Raw genomic sequence first — 22,415 nt, 5'->3', positions numbered from 1 at the left:
TGTCGCACAGAAAAGGTCGGACTCGGAAAACACTTCCGTTTGAAAGTGAAAGTAACGTGCTTGAGGGATTTTGGTTTTGAATGTCTTGATAACATTGACATGAAGAGGAATAGTGATTGATGGCTACGGCAAGTGATATAGATCTGAGGCAAGAAGGAACTGTATTTGATTGCCCAATATGTTTAGAAAGGTTAAAAGTCCCCAAATATCTCCCATGCCTACACACATTTTGTGAACAGTGTATACACTCATATATTGAAACCTGTGTTGGAAAATCAAGCCGCAATGAAGTGCAAACTTTGACTTTTGAATGTCCTGTATGTCGACAAAAAGTCGTTGCTCCAGAGGCGGATATTACACCAGAGAACTGGGCAAATAAACTTCCATTAAACCACCTACTATTATCACTTCTGGATAATAAAGTCAAGTTGACACCTACCTGTGACCAAGGGAAAAGTGTTTTGTGTGAACCATGCAAACGTGTCAATGAGAGAAAAAGTGCCAAGTTTTACTGCAGCAATTGTGATGACAGTCTTTGTGAAACCTGCTTTTCGTATCTTCACAGACGTGTTCCTCATTATAAAAATCATAACATTACAGACATTTCTGCGTCTCCACATAAAATATACTCAAGTTCTGTATTAGAAGTGGAACACTGTAGCATTCATAAAAATAAGCCTTTGGATTTTTACTGTCTTGACCATGAAGAACTGAGTTGTAGTGTTTGTTTTTATGCATTACACAAGAAATGTGTGAATATGAAAACTGTGAATGAGGTTGCAGAGAAACTAAATCCAGATCAAATTGATGGCATTTTCACATCAATGAAAGAAAAGACAGAATCTGAAATTCAGCAAACAAATGTAAACTTGGATCATCTCAAAGACCAGCACAGGAGAATTCAAACAGATGTAGTTTGTCTTGTGGAAGATATCAAAACCAAGCTAGATGGATTGCAAAACAAATTTCAAAAAAATTTAGAAGTGACACATGAAAATGAAAAGTGCCAATTATCAAACACACAGATGTGTCTTGAAAATTTCTTAGAAACTCTTACAAGGTCTGCAAAGACACTGAAGGCTACCAGTAATACAAGTTCAAAGAGACAGCTGTTTCTCACACATGAGTGGATAAGGACACAACTAATAAAAGATTTAGATGACATTGAAAAACAGAACAAGCATCAAGGTCATGTGGAATATGAAATGGAAGAAGATCCAGTGATGAAAAGCATAAAGAATGTTGAAACACTTTGTAATGTACATGTAAAAAAGGATAGGACAAGCATTATTCCTGATTTGAGGAAGGGAGTGGACTCATTGAAATGTGTAATAAAGTTACCAAAACCAAGGATTTCATTGATGACAGATCCAGCGTCAATTACTGTAAATCACATGGCATCATACTGTGTAAAATGTCCAGAAGATACGACCACACCCTGGGTCACGGGAGGAGTGTTCTTAGAGAATGGATCATTGATTATTGTGGACAAACACAATCACTCAATAAAGGAGGTATCTCCATCGGGATCTGTCAAAGTCCTGTTTTCCAAGAAAACAGAAGACATTAGAGGGATATGTCACTCTGGGAGAGATGAAACAATATTTGTTTCCATGGGTGAAAATATCTCAGAATTTTCAGTCTCTCCAAGTTTCAAATATCTGAAAGATTTGAAAACTGAGAAAATGGAATTTTATCAACTGATATTGTTGAATGACTGTATCTTTGCTCATACAGGAAACCCATGGTGTGTACAAGAAATTCAGAATGATGGAACAATTTCAAAAACTCTCAACGGTAGTAATTGTGGGTTTGGATTTTTTACCCTTTCCTGTGATGCAAAAACAATCATTTATTCCAAATCAGGCTCGCTTATATGTGATGAAATTAATAGCGGAGAAGAGATTTTCCATTGTTCGCAAGTTCAAACGGGAATTACAAGGAAAGGTGTGAAAGGAATTGGTGTAGATATTTATAATAATATTTATGTTTGTGAATGTAAAGAAGGGTGTGTTGTGCAGATTTCTAAAGATGGTCAGCAAATCAGAAGAATTTTACCAGCTCTGCATGTTATCAAGAAACCATATGCACTCTGTTTTGATAAGAATGGGAAGAGATTTTTTGTTAGCTCATGGCTAGAGTATCATGGTATGGTTGAAGTGTATGAATTAAAATTTTGATTAAACCACAAAATTTTGATTTTCCTGTTTTTCATACAATTTATATGAAATTCATGTGGGAAAGGACTATCTGAGATTTTGGAATTTGTGTCCAATCCCTTTGACATATTGTCAATAAAATATAATATGTGGGTGGGGCCAAATTACTTAAATCAATGCATGCAGTCTTTCTTCTTTACTCCAGAGCATCAAACTGCTGACATGATTGAAATGAGCACTATTTGAGTCCTCTACCAAAATTATGAAATTTATGGCCCCAGAGTCAGGGATTCTACTTACTTATAGAAAATACTCTATGATGGTAACAGTCACGAGAGATTGCTGACTGTCCCCCTCCCCCCTTTTTTTTTATCAGGGAGCGGATGGAAGATCTTCGCGACATATAAAAAATCGGTGACTGGATGGAAGTTGCGAAAAGACAAACAATATACATTATTGAAATGCAAGTCGAACTCCGAGGTCAGAGATGAAAAATGTTGAATTGCTACCCAAAGAAAGGACTTAATTGTTCTCAATGAATATACGTGTGAAATATGAAACCCCAACACTAACCATTAAAAAGTTATGGTTTACTATAATCTCCAGTAACTGCACGAATTTCCTATGTAGTCTGTATAGTAACTACATACATGTAGCTGGCTCTTTGGAAGATTTTTAAAACATGCCACCTATAAATTTCACTATATTTAAATGATTTCCCCTTGAATCAGGCTGTGATCCTTCATTTTAAAAAAGGATGCTCCATGGCAAGTTTGGTTGAAAGTGGACCAGTGGTTCGGGAGAAGACGTCCAAAATGTGAAAAATTTTCGGGCGGACGGACAAACAGACGGACTACAAACAAAATGTGATCAGAAATTCATTTCAGGTGAGCTAAAAAAAATAACGGCTAATGGTACTTTACGGAACGAAACGGAACGGAACGCAACCAGTTGTGGGGCACCCTAGGGGGACGGGGAACAAAGATTGATAAGTGTACCATCCCTCATGATTCAGATTTTCACCTCTTAAGAATTCAAATAAATGCTTGCTATCATACATGTTAAAGAATAATTATTTTAAATAACTGACAAAGAATTTTGATTTTTGTTTTATTTTGGCATGTATTTGTCATGATGAAAGAAATCCACATTTTCTGGATGATATATCGGCTTTTATATTATATAAGCTTTATATACTGGTATTACCTGTACTCATTATGTTGTAATTAAGCATGAGTAAAATATATTCTTATAATAAATGTTTTTCTTTTGATGTAGTATTCTTTTTAAAATTCATTCTTGTTGTGTCAATAATGCAATCAATAAATAACAAGATGTGTTTGTGGAACACTATGCGCCCGGCGGCAACAAAATTTTTTTAAAAAGCTATTTTTAGCATATATGTCACAGTCAAGGTCATTGACCTTGGTATCATTTGAAAGAAATTGATTAGTAATGTATGGATACCAAATATGAAGTCTCGATATCTCTTGTAGCTCAAAAGTTATGACAAAGGTACGAAAAAACTATTTTTAGCATAAAGGTCACAGTCAAGGTAAAAAAGTCATTGACCTTGGTGTCATTTGAAAGAGATTAATTAGTGGAGTAAGCATACTAAATATGCAGTCTCTATCTTCTATGGTTCGAAAGTTATGGCAAAGGTGCGAAAAAACTATTTTTAGGATAAAGGTCAAAGTAAAGGTCACAATGTCATTGACCTTCATGTCATTTGAAAGGGCTTAATTAGTGGAGTACGCAAACCAAGTACAAAGTCTCTATCTTTCATGGTTCAAAAGTTATGGCGAAGGTTAAAGTTTGCAGATAAAAAGGTTTTTTTAGCATATAGGTCACAGTCAAGGTCACAGGGCCATTGACCTTGTTGTCATTTGAAAGAGCTTACTCAGTGAAGTATGTATACCAAATATGAAGTTTCTATCTTTCATGGTTCAAAAGTTATGGCGAAGGTTAAAGTTTGCAAACAAACAAACAAACAGACAAACAGACAGACAGGACAAAAACAATATACGCCCCGGATCTATCGATGCGGGCGCATAAAAATGCAGTCAAGATATTACAAAAAGAATTACAGTCGGAATTTCCACGTGTCCATGAAAAAAACCCTCACTGCGCAATGGCAATTTGTGCCGAGTATGGACAAATTAGCAGCAGCTCTCCAATGACAAGTGGTGGTGTCTCCATATGAGTGAAATATTATCGAGAGGGACGTTAAACAACAGACAAACAAACATTTTCTGGTGAAGCTACGTATATTTTGATGTATATTCCTCCACCCAACAATCACATTCTAGGTATTTATGGAGTGTAGTGGAGTCAGCCGATTGCCGATTGGAGGAATAATGATCAATTATATTTTTATGGAGTTTCACTGAAGACTTCATTAAGTTCAAGTTCATTATTTATTCAGTCAAAACCATCCGAAATGTATTTGGTACATGAGGACAATGGAAAATATTTAAAGCACATAAATTCATTTCAGAGGTACAAGTACTAGTATATGATAATTGTACTTTTTCAGAAAATAAAAATGAAAGGGGACACAGAAAGGCAGAAAAAAATATATAATATACATATAATAATGGTATAAATAACGAAAAAATGGAGGGAATACTAAATCATATATTTGTGATAGAAACGTACAGAGTTTTTTTTTCATTGCCTTAGCATCTTGTTTTTTCATCAGCGTGGAAAAAAAGTATATTTGGTCTAGTAAAGTAGTTTTCATTAATATACTTTTTTCCTAATGCTTGACAGTGCAGTACATTCAAAATGTTAAAAAAAAAACTATAAGACAAACAAGAGATGAAACACACGCGATCATATTTACGATTAGAGCACGACAAAACATTTTTTGAATGAATTATTAATTTATTATAGAAAAAAGTTCCATATGCTAGTATTTTTTCAGTATATTTACGTGTATATCTTATTTTTTTTTAAGAAATCAAGGATTTAATACAAGGTTAAGCGTCGATTTCCAAATGATAATGCGTGTAAAAGATGTTTAAGGTGTGGGAATCATTGTCCCTCCTGCATAAGTTAAACTGTTTTTCAATTTTCTTTACTCTCAGGAGGCATATAAATATCGGCATTTTCCTGGTTAAAATTTCGGGACCTTGGGTAATAGACAGGAACCGTTCGAGAAGTACCACGCCTGGACTCATAATCAGCCAATGACCAGGAATTACTGTGTCCCCTAGGCTTATCATCGCTTAAACATTGTGCTTTTCTTGACTCCCGTGTTGTTTTCAATGATTCGCATCGTGTTGGTGCAGATAGCTTACGTGGTTTATTCTCATTGTCATTAATCTCGGCCTTTGTTGCATTGTTATTTGGTATTTCTACAATTTCCTTATCATAATCAGTTTGTGAGAACAAATGGTTATTGTCAAGACTTTCTTCGGAACATTTGGGATAATCGGAAATTATCTCCCGACTTGGTGTTGAAGGATTTTGTTTATCACTCACAATTAGGCCTGTAACGGATAGAGTGGTTGTTTGGTATTCATTACATAGTTTGGAAGCAACCTTAGTAGGTTCGACTTTCTTCGTACGTTTTTGTTTTCTTTTAAGTATTTGGGGAGGCATACTGACCGGCATATCGTATGAACTTTCATTTACTGTAAATTTGGGTCTTGACCCCTGATTCTTTCGTAAACTGGTGGCTATCTTAAACGAATCCACTTCTTTTTTCAAATTATCGATTATGCTTCTCTCTGACTTTTGGACTTGCAGATTTCCAACACTCTCCTCAGCAAGAATATCATTGATGACTGAATTCTCTTCCCAATAATAGTTTATGTTACTTAGATTTTCCGTTTGTTTGTGGAGCTGATGTAAATGGTTGGACACTTCAGACTTTATTCTCTCCAGTGCTAGAAACAATGGTCTTTTACTACCATTGGAAGCTGTAACACTGAGCATCTTTTCGGATCTTGCAAGAGACTTTGAAAATTCTTCTAAATAGGCCTTTGTATTTGACAAATGACCTATTTCATTGTCGTGCACAATTTGAAAGTCTTTAATGAACTTGTTTTTAAGCATTTCTAACTTAGTTTTAGCTTCTTCAACATGAGTCACAACCAACTCTACAATTTCCGCCTGTTTGTCTTCAAGTTGTTTGAAGTTATTCTTTGTTTGGCTGATCTCTATGTCTGTCTTTGCTTTAATTGAAGCTAATGTGGAAATAATATTAACTGAATCTATAGTTTCTCCCATTCCTTCGGCAACTTCTTCAAGTGACTTTACCTCGTCGCATTTCCTATGCAATGTTGCAAAGCAGACGCTGCAACAAAGAACTTCATGGTCAAAGCAGTACACTTCTAGGACTTTGTTTTTATGAATTGTGCATGGCTCTTCTATGTCCAATAGTTGTCCCGAGAGGATCTCTTGTGAACACTTTGAAATGTCTACAACAGTGTGGCTTTCATAACGACGAATTCGTCTATGATGGTATGTAAAACAATTTTCACACAAACTGTCCATGCAATCTCGACAGTAGAACTTGGCATTCTTTGTTTCATTAGCACGTTTGCAAGGTTCACATAAAACATCTTGAGAATTATTCGATCTCTCTGAGACATCTTGAAGTGATAGTAGAAGGTGATTTAGCGGTAATTTATTGGCCCATTCCTCAGAGGAAATGTTTGCATCCGGAGTGGAGACTTCAAGTCGACATACGGGACATGGAAAACTGGACGTATTTTTAAACTTTTCGATAAATGTCTGAATGCACAACTTACAAAATGTATGAAGACATGGAAGATACTTCGGTGTCGATAACTTTTCTAAACAAATTGGACAATCAAATACAGTCGCAGTATCAATGGACGTAGCCATTACGCCAGAAAATGTTAACAACAGGAAACAACATGAATAACTTAGGCCTGAATTAAATCACCCGACTATTAGATACCCGTCAGTAACGGAATATCCATAAGTTTATCACTTATCTCTTATAGGTATATTGAGCCCAATTTTCAATATGTGAATGCGGTTTCTTTAAAGGTAACGATCGTGTAAATGAATCAGGAAAGAATAAATTAAATTTGATTACTGTATAACGAAATTTTCATATCTGGTATCCCCGAGGTTCTGTACTTCCTAATACAATTAGCTTTTAAAGAGGTCTACTTGGAACCATTGTGAAAGGAAACTAGAGGTACTGTGAGCAATGAGCTCACTAACTGATACCCCCCGCCCCCCATATGAATATAATATGGAAGTGTCCATGTTTTGCTCTGGAAAATCCAAAATATATGTCAGATCAAAAAGTAAAATAGGAGGTGCACAATGGCAATATGTAATAAAGATTCTGTGAAAGTTTCATTAAATTTCCTTCAGTGGTATGAGAGGAGTTGCGGATAAGAGATTGGTACCCCAAAGCGTAACAGACGGACGGACGGACGGACGGACAGACGGACGGAATTAACGATTACTATATACCCTCTCGCTTTTCAAGCGGGGGGTATAATAACTGTATCGCTTTCAGGTGCTACAGTTGCACTGGCTTGAGTGATATTGACTCTGTGGGATTCAAACATGGTTTTGGCACCCAAACTAGGAAATATGACCTCGGATGATTTGAGCCTAACGACAATACCTTCCCTTTCCGGTGTTATATACTCATCCCATGGGATAAGTTAAAACTTAAATGAGCTCAATTTTGATCTAAGTTTCACTTTAACCAAAGGAATGATAGAAAAGCGATACTGAGATCAAAAGTGAGCTCTTTATCATTTAAGTTTTATGGCCCCGGAGCAACGTATCAAAAAGATGTGTATGTGTATGTACATAAGCAGCATTACATGGTGCCATGAGGCCAAATAGACCCCAGTCTATGTGTTAAATAACGGCACTTGACACCCAAACCAGGATTTTTAAACTTAATTTAGATTTTAAAAATTTGGCTATTTTTGCACAAGAACATGAAGAAAGAGAATCTAAGCACTGTTACTGACCGCCAGGGAGCTGCTAAAATCATTATTCAAACAAAAAGACTCTACCATTCTTTTAGGGTCATCTCAGAGCGACCATGCAATGAGCCACAACATTTTGCATGTCATGGATGATACCGTGGAGAAAGGGGTAAAATATGGGACACAATGAAGCTCTTTATATTCAAATGAGTTCATGAAGTGAGCGGTGTGGAATACTATAAAAGTACGTTTAGAACCTTGTGCCGACGAGCCAAGAATATTCAGACACAGAAGTACAAGTTATAAATTTTGCCACTTCTGTACAGACTGAAACGATAATCTTCAGAGATCTTCAAATGACTTATTAATTTGTTCTTGGAGTCAGAGAAAACAATATATATTTATACCCCCCGCTTGAAAAGCGGGAGGGTATATAGTAATCGTTAATTCCGTCCGTCCGTCCGTCCGTCTGTTACGCTTTGGGGTACCCACCTCTTATCCGCAACTCCTCTCATACCACTGAATGAAATTTGATGAAACTTTCAAAGAATCTGTGTAAGATATTGCCATTGTGCACCTCCTATTTTACTTTTTGATCCGACACATATTTTGGGTTTCCCGGCCACAGCAAAACATGGACTTTGCCATTATAACTATATGGAGGGCAGGCGGGGGGTATCATTTAGTGAGCTCATCGCTCATAGTACCTCTAGTTTATATACATGTAGTTACAATTACTAGTATTATGCCTCTTTCTCTGACGTTCTCTTTGCCTACTTGATTAGCTGTCATGGACCGTGGATGCGCTTGCATCTGTATCTTATAACATCAAAAAACTAGAAGGTTTGTTAATGAACAATAAATTATTATTTTAATTGAAAAAATCAGAATACAAATGTGAGAATTCAAAACTAACTCGCCAGCACTGCCAAACCGTACTGAATGATCTTTGCAAAGTAAATAAATTTTAAACGTACAAACATATCAAAATCATATATCGTTCCCTCTTCACAAAAACAGATGTTTGAAGTGAGAATCTCATCGTTGAATTATAAGACTATTCATCATGACATATAAGTTTAATTAATTACAATGATTTTATTTTCAGGGGAAAAAAGAAATTTTAAACGGCAACAATGCAAAGTTCTGTATCAATGCCCCTTGAACAGTTTTTCAAGATTTTGTTTACTTCGGGTTCGAACAAAAATGTAATATAGTCGATAAACGTAACTTCGGGTACATAACGGCAGCTACCTTAATTGAGGTTTAAGTTAACTTTCGTTTTGAATAGTTTATATTTACACCCACTTCATATTTTCTCCGAAAAAAAAACTACTTCCATTTTGCAATCTATTAACGGCGCTAAACAAGTTAGAACCCGTTTTTCAAACCATGATCTGTAGATCTATATTTCTTGTGCAGTTCGAGCTAGGCGCCATTTCTATATTTTTGAGTTAGTTTTTGATATTTTATTATTGACAAACAAGTTGATGAAACAAGAATATCAGCAGTTTTGTTTTAAGTCATCATTTCGTAAGTTCTTTGGTCGATACAATGATCTTGTCAGTAAATACAATTCATCACTGAGTCAAATGCTGACTGACGTTCTTAATTCATACTAATTGCCGGTTATAGTCCATTGTTATACCCACCGCTTGAAAAGCGGGAGGGTATATACTAATCGGTATGTCCGTCTGTCCGTCTGTCTGTCCGTCTGTAAACTTTTCACATTTTCGACTTCTTCTGAAGAACCACTGGGCCAATTTTGACCAAACTTGGTACAAAGCATCTTTATATAAAGGGAAATTCAAATTGTGAAAATGAAGGGCCAAGTTTCCTCACAAGGGGAGATAATCAAGAAAAGACAAAAATAGGGTGGGGTCATTAAAAAATCTTCTTCTCAAGAACCACTGGGCCAGAAAAACTGAAACTTATGTGGAAGCATCCTGGGGTAGTGTAGATTCTAAATTGTAAAAATCATGACCCCCGGGGATAGGGCGGGGCCACAATGGGGAATCAAACTTTTACATAGAAAAATATAGGAAAAATCTTTTAAATCTTCTTCTCAAGAACCACTGGGCCAGAAAAGCTGAAACTTATGTGGAAGCATCCTTAGGTAGTGCAGATTATAAATTGTTAAAATCATGACCCCCGGGGATAGGGCGGGGCCACAATGGGGAATCAAACTTTTACATAGAAATATATAGGAATAATCTATAAAAATCTTCTTCTCAAGAACCACTGGGCCAGAAAAACTGAAACTTATGTGGAAGCATTTTTAGGTAGTGCAGATTCTAAATTGTAAAAATCATGACCCCCGGGGATAGGACGGGGCCACAATGGGGAATCAAAGTTTTACATAGAAATATATAGGAATAATCTATAAAAATCTTCTTCTCAAGAACCACTGGGCCAGAAAAACTGAAACTTATGTGGAAGCATTTTTAGGTAATGCAGATTCTAAATTGTAAAAATCATGACCCCCTGGGATAGGGCGGGGCCACAATGGGGAATCAAACTTTTACATAGAAATATATATAGGAAAAATCTTTAAAAATCTTCTTCTCAGGAACCACTGGGCCAGAAAAACTGAAACTTATGTGGAAGCATTCTTAGGTAGTGCAGATTCTAAATTGTAAAAATCATGACCCCCGGGGATAGGGCGGGGCCACAATGGGGAATCAAACTTTTACATAGAAATATATAGGAAAAATCTTCAAAAATCTTCTCAAGAACCACTGGGCCAGAAAAACTGAAACTTATGTGGAAGCATTTTTAGGTAGTGCAGATTCTAAATTGTTAAAGTCATGACCCCCGGGGATAGGGCGGGGCCACAATAGGGAATCAAAGTTTTACATAGAAACATATAGGAAAAATCTTTAAAAATCTTCTTCTCAAGAACCATTGGGCCAGAAAAACTGAAACTTACGTGGAAGCATCCCAGGGTAGTGTAGATTCCAAATTGTTAAAGTCATGACCCCCGGGGGTTGGGCAGGGCCATAATGGGGGATCAAAGTTTTACATAGCAATATATAGGAAAAATATTTGAAAATCTTCTTCTAAAGAACCACTGAGCCAGAAAAGCTGAAACTTATGTGGAAGCATCCCGGGGTAGCGTAGATTCTAATTTGTTCAAATCATGATCCCCGGGGGTTGGGCGGGGCCACAATGGGGAATCAAAGTTTTACATAGAAATATATAGGAAAAATCTTCTTCGCAAGAACCACTGGGCCAGAAAAGCAGAAACTTATGTGGAAGCATCCTGGGATAGTGCAGATTCTAAATTGTTCTAATCATGTCACCCCCGGGGGTAGGGCGGGGCCACAATGGGGAATCAAAGTTTTACTATGTTGAATCAAAGCATCCTATGGTAGTGTAGATTTCAAATTGTTTAAATTATGGTCAGTTGGGTAGGGTGGGGTCACAATGTGTATAACAAGGGGAAATCTGGTAAAGAACAGAATGTTCAAAGCTTCTCAGGTGAGCGATGTGGCCCATGGGCCTCTTGTTCATCGTTTGACTTCACAGTCAGCACATGTGTGTCGGTCGTTCTTAAGAAAACTGTAGTTGTATATTGAAAGTCATATCAAAAGGAGAAGAGCCGACAAACGTGTGCTCATATTTGATTTAACAAAAACATGTTCGGAACTACGAAAGCCTATTAGGATCAATCTAGAGAGAAAAAAAAATTAAAAAGGCGTTATAACGCCTTTTGAAAAGACGTAATAACGCGAAAAAAGGCGTTATTACGCCTTTCCATTCCAAAAGGCGTTATAATGCCTTTTTAAAAGGCGTTATAACGCCTTTCTAAAAGGCGTTATTACGCCTTTCTAAAAGGCGTTATTACGCCTTTCCATTCTAGAAGGCGTTATTACGCCTTTCCAAAAGGCGTTATTACGCCTTTCCAAAAGGCATTATTACGCCTTTCTAAAAGGCGTTATTACGCCTTTCCATTCTAGAAGGCGTTATTACGCCTTTCCAAAAGGCGTTATTACGCCTTTCTAAAAGGCGTTATTACGCCTTTCCATTCTAGAAGGCGTTATTACGCCTTTCCAAAAGGCGTTATTACGCCTTTCCAAAAGGCGTTATTACGCCTTTCTAAAAGGCGTTATTACGCCTTTCTAAAAGGCGTTATTACGCCTTTCTAAAAGGCGTTACTACGCCTTCCTAAAAGGCGTTATTACGCCTTCCTAAAAGCGTTATTACGCCTTTCTAAAAAGCGTTATTATGCCTTTCTAAAAGGCGTTATTATGCCTTTCTAAAAGGCGTTATTATGCCTTTTCAAAAAAGTTATTATGCTTTTTGAATAACCATTATTTTGCATTTAACAGGCCCGTAAATTCATGATTCGAATATTCGTTTTTTAAGTGTACAAGCATTTAAAAGAGAGAAAACCTGGCAAGTTTCATTAGAAAATGAATCAAATTTTACAAAATTAAAAGACAGTCCTCTTCGATTACCTTTAATTTGTGAAGAGTGTATCTATTAAAGTAATTTATTTATTTGATCATTAATGAGTGGTAAAATAGTGCCCAGTACTTGCAGTCAGCTTGTATTGTTGTAAGGACACAGTTTTACAGTAAACACATGGATCCCTTGTTTATGTAAATATAATTAAAAATCATTATCAGGAAATTAATTAGCAAAAAGTAATTGCTTTTAATTTTTCTCGGTTAGATAATTGCTCTGCTTGGTTTGGTTTTGTAGGAGTTATCAGTTTAGACTTTAGTAAGACAATCAATAAATCTGGAACATTCTAAAGAATCTTTTAAATTAAAAAAAAATCATTATATTTTGGATGTATACTTTTCATATATTCGTTAATTATAAAATATATATATAATTGCACATTAACCAAACTCTGTAATGAGTTTTTGTTCCAAAATAATGGCATAAAACCTATACCAGTACTGATTGACAGGAGAGTGAAGATATTTATTTTATAATGCAAGATGTATTTATTTTATCGAATATTCGAATATATTCGAATACTCCTATCGAATATTCGAATATCAATTATTGACAATTTTGACATCCCTAATAAATATAGAAAGATTTAATTAAAACCATCTTTATTTATGCAATTCTCTATATTCCTGCACATCTCACTGACAACTGTTTGCATTTCGTATTAAAAGAAGGCAACACTCTACTTGTGAAGATCTAAAATATAGGCAGACTTATCTTGGAGCTTTGCTTGCCATGTACAGTGTATTAAAATTTATGTCATTTGAAGATATTTTTCTCTCTTCTTGGAAAAAAGAAGGCGACTATTTGCATGGGTATAATGAGCAAATGAAATCAATGACCCTTGGTAGAGGTGTGCCTGGCCCCCCCCCTCGGTTGGGCTAAATATGTTTAGTTATGTATTGAAAGTAAAAGGCGTAATAACGCCTTTTAGAAAGGCGTAATAACGCCTTTTAAAAAGGCGTTATAACGCCTTTTGGAAAGGCGTAATAATGTCTTTTAAAAAGGCGTAATAACGCCTTTTGGAAAGGCATAATAACGCCTTTTGGAAAGGCGTAATAACGCCTTCTAGAATGGAAAGGCGTAATAATGCCTTTTAGAAAGGCGTTATAACGCCTTTTAATAAGGCGTAATAACGCCTTTTGGAATGGAAAGGCGTAATAACGCCTTTTCAAAAGGCGTTATAATGCCTTTTTTCGCGTTATTACGCCTTTTCGAAAGGCGTTATAACGCCTTTTAATTTTTTTTTTCTCTCTAGATTGATCCTAATAGGCTTTCGTACGGAACAAACCTCTCGCTTCCATTGTTATGACTTATTAATACCCCATTCATACGACGCAAAAATTGCTTATGTAAATTTACATATGAGTAAATTTACACACGTAAGTAAAAGTTAATTTGCTATGCGTTCGGACCAGATTTATGTACTGTTAGTAAATCCTTATATTTTTTCATTTAAAATAAGGAGATCCATAGGTTTATAACTGTGGATTTTTTTTTAATAGAAAAAGGTTACTAGTATTTTGTTACTACATGTATTTGGGTATAAGACTAACTTTTTAATGTTCCTCAAAAAAACAAGAGAGGAAATCCGATCCACTTATTTTTCGGTACGAAAATAAAACCAATTAATTACTTAAATGAAAAAAAATACAGACGAAGAAGGAAAATTAATTAAAATCAATGTTTAAAGTTGCAAAATGCTTTGGCCCCGGTCATAAAAAAGAGTTTAAAAAGTTGCATGATGTCATCTACTGGTTGGCGTGTTCAGCAGAATAAAGGACGACTGGAAATCTTTTTGGTGCTTGGAAATCTACAGTGCATATCAAGTTTGCGAGGTCAGTATGAAGTATCTGAAAATATGTATTTTCCAGGAGAATGAAATGGGCGATCTAAAAAAAAATCTTAAAAAAAAACAAATATGTGAATAGGAAAAAACACGAATCCCGTAGAAATTTATGGTGGGATCAGATGCCAAGGAGGATATTTAAGAATGCTTACTTTCAACAGGATTGTTGAAATTCCTGTAACATCAATTTATATGTCAGTAGCTTGCCTTAGTTTAAAATCGGAGAAATGTAGAAGGAAGTCGACAGGAGCTAGCTTATCTAATGGTGCCCGGGTGATTACTGTAATCATATTAATTCCTATCATAGCTCCGCAGCATTCCCATGAAGACTACTTGGATAGTAAGGGAACTATATTTATTGAGTTATATTCTTATAATTTAGAGGCATAAGTATAGGTTTGCCAGAAAGGGTGCAAGATGCGTGGGTTTTTGCAAATTCAAATTTATCTCAGAGGAAACTTGAGATATATGGAACCTTGTATTTAGAGTTGTGAAAGTAACTGTACGTGGAAAGTACTATGCTAGTACAACCCAGCGTAGACTTTAAAGCAGTACCCTTATCAAAACTCAATCTACTTTTAGCTGTCGTTGAAGTACAGCAAGGGTGACCATAAAAAAAATCACTTTTTTTTTTTTTTTTTTTTTACTTTTGCTTTCTAGTCGCTATGTTTACAGACTGATATTATACACACAACAATGCATACACAACCGAAACAATACTTAAAATGGAGATTTATGCAATAAACATACCAAAATACAGTCGTGTGTCAAAAGTGAAGATAATTTTATTTTTTCTCTATATATTTCATTGAAAACAACATTTTTTTTAAATCACTGGTATGACATAATTTCTTGACAGATTTTATCACAAATTTCTTGGTAATCCAATAAATTGTTGTAGTTGATATAAACAATAGTTTTTATCTGATCAGTATTGATATTTTAAAAATATTGTTATTTTACTTTGACATGAATTTTTAAGTTACATACTCACAATGAATTATATAGTCAACGTTGATCTTGAATTTTAGAACTGATGTCAATTGATGAACTATCTTTTAGTAAAAACTAAATACTTATTGATCTTTTAAAGAAAGAAAACTACACATTTTCTGGTTTAAGTAATTTAATATAAAATGAAATTGGACAACAATTGAGCATTTGCCAGTGATTTTAAAACAACATTGTTTTCAATGAAATAGTATATTGAGAAAAAATAAAATTATCTTCACTTTTAGCACACGACTGTACATACATACATAAGTTTTGCTGTGTGTTCATACGACAAAATTTACACGCTTGAACTAATAATTTGCGACAACATGTATGCAAAAGTTAATTTGCACCTATAGTCCTGACCAGGTGTAAATTTACTCAACTGTGCAGAATTTGCATATGAGTAAATCAGTTCATACGACAAAAATTGCACATGTGAGTAAATTTACTTTAAAACATGCAAATCAGGGGCGGATCCAGGAATTTAAGTTAGAGGGGGCGCCAAAAGTAGGCAGGGGGTCTGGGGGCCGCCTTGAGGCCCCCAGTGGGTCCAGGTCGAAGCCCTGGTGGGGGCCAGGGGGCGAGGCCCCCGGGAGCTCCTGGATTCTTGAGATTTTTTAGGGTAAAAATGAGGTCTACCGAATTGACATTTTTACATTTTCTCGACGAAACATTGATTTACGCTATCTTTGCCAATTTTAGGAGGCGCGCCGGGTGCGCCTCCGCCACTGCAAATCATGTCGTATGAATGGTTCTAAGCGCATTAAATATTACCGGATTATATCTTGTCTCATGATGGAGTTTAAAAATAGAGTTCATTTTCTGTTTCCGGTTTAACTGAAACCCGGGAAAACAGAATTTATGGTGAAGTGTGAAATGTGAATAAAATATTGGAAGTTGAAGTAATGGCTACATCGGCTGATATAGGGACAGTATTTAATTGTCCAATATGTTTGGAAAAGTTGATTATTCCGAAGTATCTTCCATGTCTCCATACATTAGCATTGCCAACGGTAGCCTGTTTCCCTGGCCTTCCCACAATGCTGCGCAAACGAAGCATTGTGGGAAGGCCAGGGAAACAGGCTATGCCAACGGTACATAGGTGGCGCTGCGCGCGCACAATTTTTGTAAACACAAGAATTTCGACCCCGATGCACATCATGTTATATTACGCATCTTGACACCTTCCCTGAGTTCTCCGATGTTTTGATTGGTGGATATTCTGAAAGTTATGACCTTGAACTAAGTGTAATACAACATTTTACCGGGAAAATCTCATGAGGCATTGTTAGTAAGCGCAATTGAATTTTTGTCATTCACCCATTTCAGCTTTAACGATCTATTACACGAAAGAAGGGGTGATATTCCATAAGTTTATTGTATAATATACATATATCAAAAGATTTCATGCAAGTATACCCACGTAATATACCTTAAAACATTTGATAATCTCATGTACCCTTAACCGGAAGTTGGGTCAGAGGAAATTCGTTTGTAAATCTTCGTGGCAAAATTAGACTCTTTAATGAAGTTTAAAGCCCCAAACAATGTGTAGAAAGTATTGCAATGTATATTTTGCTGTATTACACACGTGAAGACATATTTCATAACGTTTTTAATATTATCTGTGTAAGAAAAATCACGACTGTCAGTGCTAGGAAAGATCGTCAGTACCACTAAAGAAATACAATAAACACTATGCAAATAAGAAGGCTATCCATGAAAATAATCTTTTTGAAAACTTAAAAAACGAGTTGATCATCTAAAAATAACAAACATAATTCCTAGATACGAGTGTTATGAGTATGTGCACATTGTCATAAGTATGTATTTGTTTATGTATGTATTTATTTATAAAAATAAATAATGTACAAGAATTTTTAGACCAAAAATTTGGAAAGCTTTAAAAAATAACACTTAGTGACTTACAATTTGATAGTTTATTTTTTATTTTTTCGTAAGTTTTCATAAAAAATTCTGTTCATAATTCTTTGAAACCATTTGTTTTTTGGAACATAGTGGATACAGTTTTCATTCTTTCTGAGTGATTGCATTTGATCACTTTGTTTCATTGTTCAGCATAGATTCATTTAAATATCAACACTATTTTATTTTATAATTGACTTTGAATTGATCATTTATCTCATTTGATGTAAGAATAGGGTGTAAGCTATAAGCTAGAATGCTTAACAGTGTTAAACTTGAAGCTTAAGATTTCGAATTTTGGTATGTTGATTTTCAACATTGTTTCAGCTTTGGAGTTCTGGTATGGTGTTTTTGGCTAATAAACATTTGTTTCTTTTCCTTGTTATTTAAATATTAAGTAACTGTATCATTTATTGCTTTAAAAATCTTCTCATTTTTTTTAATTGAGAAGGGAAAAATCCCTATAAATTAACTCATACACTTAATGTTATTAAAACAACTCATTAGACTTATCTATGTCATGCTCATGTCATAAGTAAAATGTAAATAAGATTTCATGGACATAAAGGTACATTCTATACATTGATCATGTTGAAATATAACACAGAATTTATTTATTAAGTACTGTGAAATAGTAGCTGAAATTTTAAATATGATTTTAAGCTAAAATTTGGTTTCTTTTTGTTTTCCACTGTATTGAAATCATAGTATTTATCATGGTTTTGACTGTCCCATAATTGATGAGTAATTTTTATTTTTTGTCTTAATTATTAGCAGAGACATATATCTATCACCTAGTAGTCATAAAATGTAGAAATTTGATTTTTTTAGTAGTCAACTGGAGTGGGGTTGCGTTTTGCTAGTTTTTGTAATTTACCTGTTTTTCATATTCCACATGGGTGCCGTACTAAAACGTCTGTCATTTCGTTAGAAATTGATGTATCAAGTTAATTTTTTCTGTTTTGATATTTAAATAGGCTATTAAAAGGACCCACAACAAAAAAAATTTAAAATTTTTATTTTGAAATTTTTGTTTGGCATTGCTACATACATTTTGTAAACTGTGTATACAATCGTTCATCGAAACATTTGACAAAAAGGGGGAGCTAAAGAAACCTGATTGTTTTGAGTGTCCTGTATGTCGACTTGAAGTCCCTTCTCCAGAGACCAACATATCTGCAGAGGAGTGGGCAGACAAACTGCCAATAAATCACCTTCTGCTATCACTTCAAGATGCAACAGAAAGGCCAAATGATGCACAGGAGGGCGTTTTATGTGAACCCTGCAAACGTGCTGAAGAGACAAATGTTGCCAAAGTTTACTGTAGAGAGTGCAAGGATAGTTTATGTGAAAATTGTCTTACATTCTTTCACAAGCGCATTCGCCACTATGAATGCCACACAGTTATGGACATTTCGAGGTGTCCGCAAGAAATTTTGATGAGAGAAATGTCCGATGTGGAAGACTTGTGCATGATTCATAAGACAAAAGCCCTAGAAGTGTACTGCTTTGACCATCAAGTTCTCTGCTGTAGCATTTGCTTTGCTACACAGCATAGAAAATGTAATGAAGTGAAGTCACTTGATGAAGTTGCAGAGGAAATGGGTGAAAATATACCTTTAGGTAGTATTGATTCTGCACTGACCTCGATAAAAACAAATGTGGTCGCAGAAGCTGAAACTACCATGAAGAATTGTAAAGATCTTGAGGATAAGCACAAAGAAATTAAAGAAACAGTTGTTAATCTTGTTGAAGAAGCCAAGTGCAAGCTGGATACACTACGAGACAAGTTTCTGAAAGAATTTCAAATTATACATGATGATGAGATGGCTTTATTGTTGAACACACAAGCATTTTTGGATGGATTTTCAAAGGCTCTCTCAAGATCTGAAAAAATACTGAGTTTTTCTGCTTCCAGTGGTAATAGGCGACAATTGTTCCTAACAGTAGAAAAAATTAAGATGGAAGTGTCGAATCATTTGGATCAGCTGAATAAACAAATCAAAAACCAAAGTCAAATTGATTATCAATGGAAGGAAAATTCAATTATCAAGAGTCTTTTTGAGAAAAACAGTCTTGGAAATCTTGAAATTCATAAGACAAAGAGAAGCATAATTGATAATTTGAGAAAAGAAGTGGATTTATTTAAAAAGACCACCAGTTTACCAAAGCCACAGAAACCTCTACCAGAAAAAAAATCACCACCAGTCAGCAGTGCAAATAAAGAGACATTGAGTGAGTCAACTCTAAGACAGTCAGCTAGTGCAAGCAAAGTAAACACAAACCAAGAGACATTTGGTGTGTCAACTCCAAGACAGTCAGCTAGTGCAAGCAAAGTCAATATAATCAAAGAGCCATTGAATTGGTCAACTCTGAAACAGTCAGCCAGTGCAAGCAAAGTCCACAAAAACCAAGAGTCATTTAGTGTGCCTACTCCAAGACAGTCAGCTAGTGCAAGCAAAGTTCACACAATCCAAGAGATTTCATGGACATCGAATGGACCAACTCTGAAACAGGCAGCTGGTGTGAGCAAAGTCAATACCAACGTGATAAACCAGGAGACATTGAATATGCCAACCTCAAGACAGACAACTAATGCAAGTAAGGTCCCGTCAAGTGTGTTAATCCAAAGAAAACCGCTGAGTTCAAATCAAACACCATTGAATAAAATTGATTCTGGTTGGTTTGATCCACTGCTAGCCAGCAACTGTGAAAACCACAGGTACCATGCTCATCAGACTGAAGGGAGGAAACAATTATGTTTTGATGACTTTGAAGTGGTATCATAACATGGGCTGACTTTCAAATTTCATATGAAGGGTCTGACATTTTTGATTTTTATATGCTGAGGAGGAGATGCCAAAAAAATTCCTCCAGTGTTTCAATAAAAACATGGAAATTCAGAACTTGCTTGTTCAGGAAAAACAAGTATCATAAAAGTGACTACATGTATTTGGTTTTTTGCTCTCACCATGCTCAGTTTTGATTCTATGTACCATCAGTTCACAGGACAGATATTCTGTGTTGTAGAAAACCTTTTTATTTTATCAAATGCTACCATCAAGTTTATAAACTGCATATGGTATTCTTTGATTTGTCTGACATATATTTGGATTCAGTGTAGTTTAAAATCCACACAGAAAAAAAAAATCAAAATTCTATATCTGTGAGTTACTGAGTTCAATTTGTGTCAATAATTTTCAAAAAGTGAATTGGAAATGTTTTGTTACTGCATTAAAATTGATGATTTCATTAAGAAAATAAAAAGAATTACAATGAAGATAAAAAGTATTTTCTTTCTTGTACATTTGAATTATTAAAAAATTCAAAGAATTGTGGTCCCCCGCTTTCGGTGTCTTTTTGGGTGAGATGTCTTTTTTATGGCATTTTGTGTCTAATATGAATGCCCTATCATAAGTCATCTATGTAGAAATTATCACCGAACTCCAAGGTCAAGGTCAAAGGGTTAACGTTCTTGGTATCCAATGAAAAGTCTTCTCAAAAGGATAACATATCTTCTCAAAAGGATAATATATGTTAAGTATGAAAGCCATAGCCCTTACCATTCAAAAGTTATGGTCATGGTTAAAGTTTTCTCATAAGTACAAAAAATCACCAAGGTCAAGGTCAAAAGGTCAAGGTTGTTGGTGTCAAATGACAGGTCTTGCCACAAAGAATACATATTAGGTGAAATATGAAAGTCCTGGTATCTACTGTTCAAAAGTTGTGGCCAAGGTCAACGTTTTTGAAAAGTAGGTCAAACTCAAAGGTCAAGGTCAAAGGGGCAAAGTTCTTGGTATTCAATGAAAGGTCTTGTCACAAGAATTATATATATGAAGTATGAAAGTCCTAGCCCTTACCATTCAAAAGTTATGGTCAAGGTTAAAAGTTTTTTCAAAAGTATTGAAATCTCAAAGGTCAAGGTCAAATGGTCAAAGTTGTTGGTATCCAATAAAAGATCTTGCTACAAAGAATACATATGTGAAATATGAAAGTCCTAGTACCTAACATTCAAAAGTTATGACCAAAGTAAAAGTTTGAATTTTTTGTGTAAAAGTGGGTCAAATGTCAAGGTTGAAAGGTCAAATTTGGTGGTACCCAAAGAAAGGTCTTGTCACAAGGAATACACATATGAAATATGAAAGTCATAGCTTCACTGAATCAAAAGTTATGGGCAAGGTTAATGTTTTTGTGACGGACGGACAGACAGACAGACGGAGAGACGGACAGACAAATGAGATTTAATGTCCCCTTGCTTTCGCGAAAGCAGGGGACAATAACTGTTGCAGGACCCATAGGGCTCAAGTTTTATTAAAACAATGCAAAGTAAGAATTCCAGTTAGAGTATTTCTAATGAGTATATTAGCTGATAAAATGAGTATAATGAAGGAATTTTAAAAAAAATTTAAAACAGTTATCGAACAGGAACACTATACAGTGGAGTCTCATTTATCCTGACACTTTGGTTCCAAGTCAAAATTGTGCGATGAGGTAAATCATCCAGATACCTGAATTGCCTTGATTTTAGTTTATATGCAAGGACTGTTTTTTAAGCATTTGTCTAATATCTATGACAAAAAAAATCAAAGGAAACAGAATAAATAAATGAAACTTTGTTATCTCAAACTCAATGGAATGGAGGAAAAAGATCAAGATAATCAAGAATTCAAGTTAAAGAGGGTGAATTATTTGATGAATAAGTGTGTAGGGCTTCCAAATCACTTCTACATATTCATGGTATTCAAGATATTAGTTTTTGAAATAGAGTATATAGTTCTACTGTATATATGAGCAATGATATCCAAGAAATACTGAAGTTTTCTTCCCATTCTTTTGGAGAAGTCAAGCATAAAACTGCAAACTTTATACAGGAATTACACTATTTGGAGATCATTTATAAACATGGAAAAGAAGAGATCTGTTTACAAATATAGGAAATTGCATTTAAAGAGCTTGATCGTAAGTATATTTTTCATCTGACACTAAATAAAGGTTTATGGCTACCCAAAAAAAAAAAAATTTAAATTTCATCTTACACCCTATGCACCAGACTCCTTCGTGTACTTAACACGTATATGAATA

General features: G+C 35.1%; 2 protein-coding genes across 2 annotated transcripts; one reads left to right on the top strand and one right to left on the bottom strand.

Moving 5' to 3' along the window:
• The first annotated feature begins 51 nt into the window (after positions 1-51).
• On the top strand, positions 52-2,183 carry LOC134245231 (E3 ubiquitin-protein ligase TRIM45-like). Its single transcript, XM_062727506.1, has one exon. It carries the CDS (start codon positions 120-122, stop codon positions 2,178-2,180), a length of 2,061 nt encoding a protein of 686 aa, XP_062583490.1. The 5' UTR covers positions 52-119; the 3' UTR covers positions 2,181-2,183.
• Positions 2,184-5,228: 3,045 nt separating this feature from the next.
• LOC134245224 (transcription intermediary factor 1-alpha-like) lies at positions 5,229-7,042 on the bottom strand. The gene has a single exon (XM_062727501.1). The coding sequence runs from the start codon at positions 7,014-7,016 to the stop codon at positions 5,229-5,231; it is 1,788 nt and encodes a 595-aa protein (XP_062583485.1). The 5' UTR covers positions 7,017-7,042.
• Positions 7,043-22,415: the final 15,373 nt, after the last annotated feature.

Source organism: Saccostrea cucullata, unplaced genomic scaffold, assembly GCF_032062105.1.
Source record: "Saccostrea cucullata isolate Sc308-1 unplaced genomic scaffold, CSIRO_AGI_Scuc_v1 ctg274, whole genome shotgun sequence".
Classification (NCBI taxonomy): Eukaryota; Metazoa; Mollusca; class Bivalvia; order Ostreida; family Ostreidae; genus Saccostrea; species Saccostrea cuccullata.
Note: the sequence above shows the minus strand (reverse complement) of the source record. Positions and strands in the feature narration are given on the sequence as shown.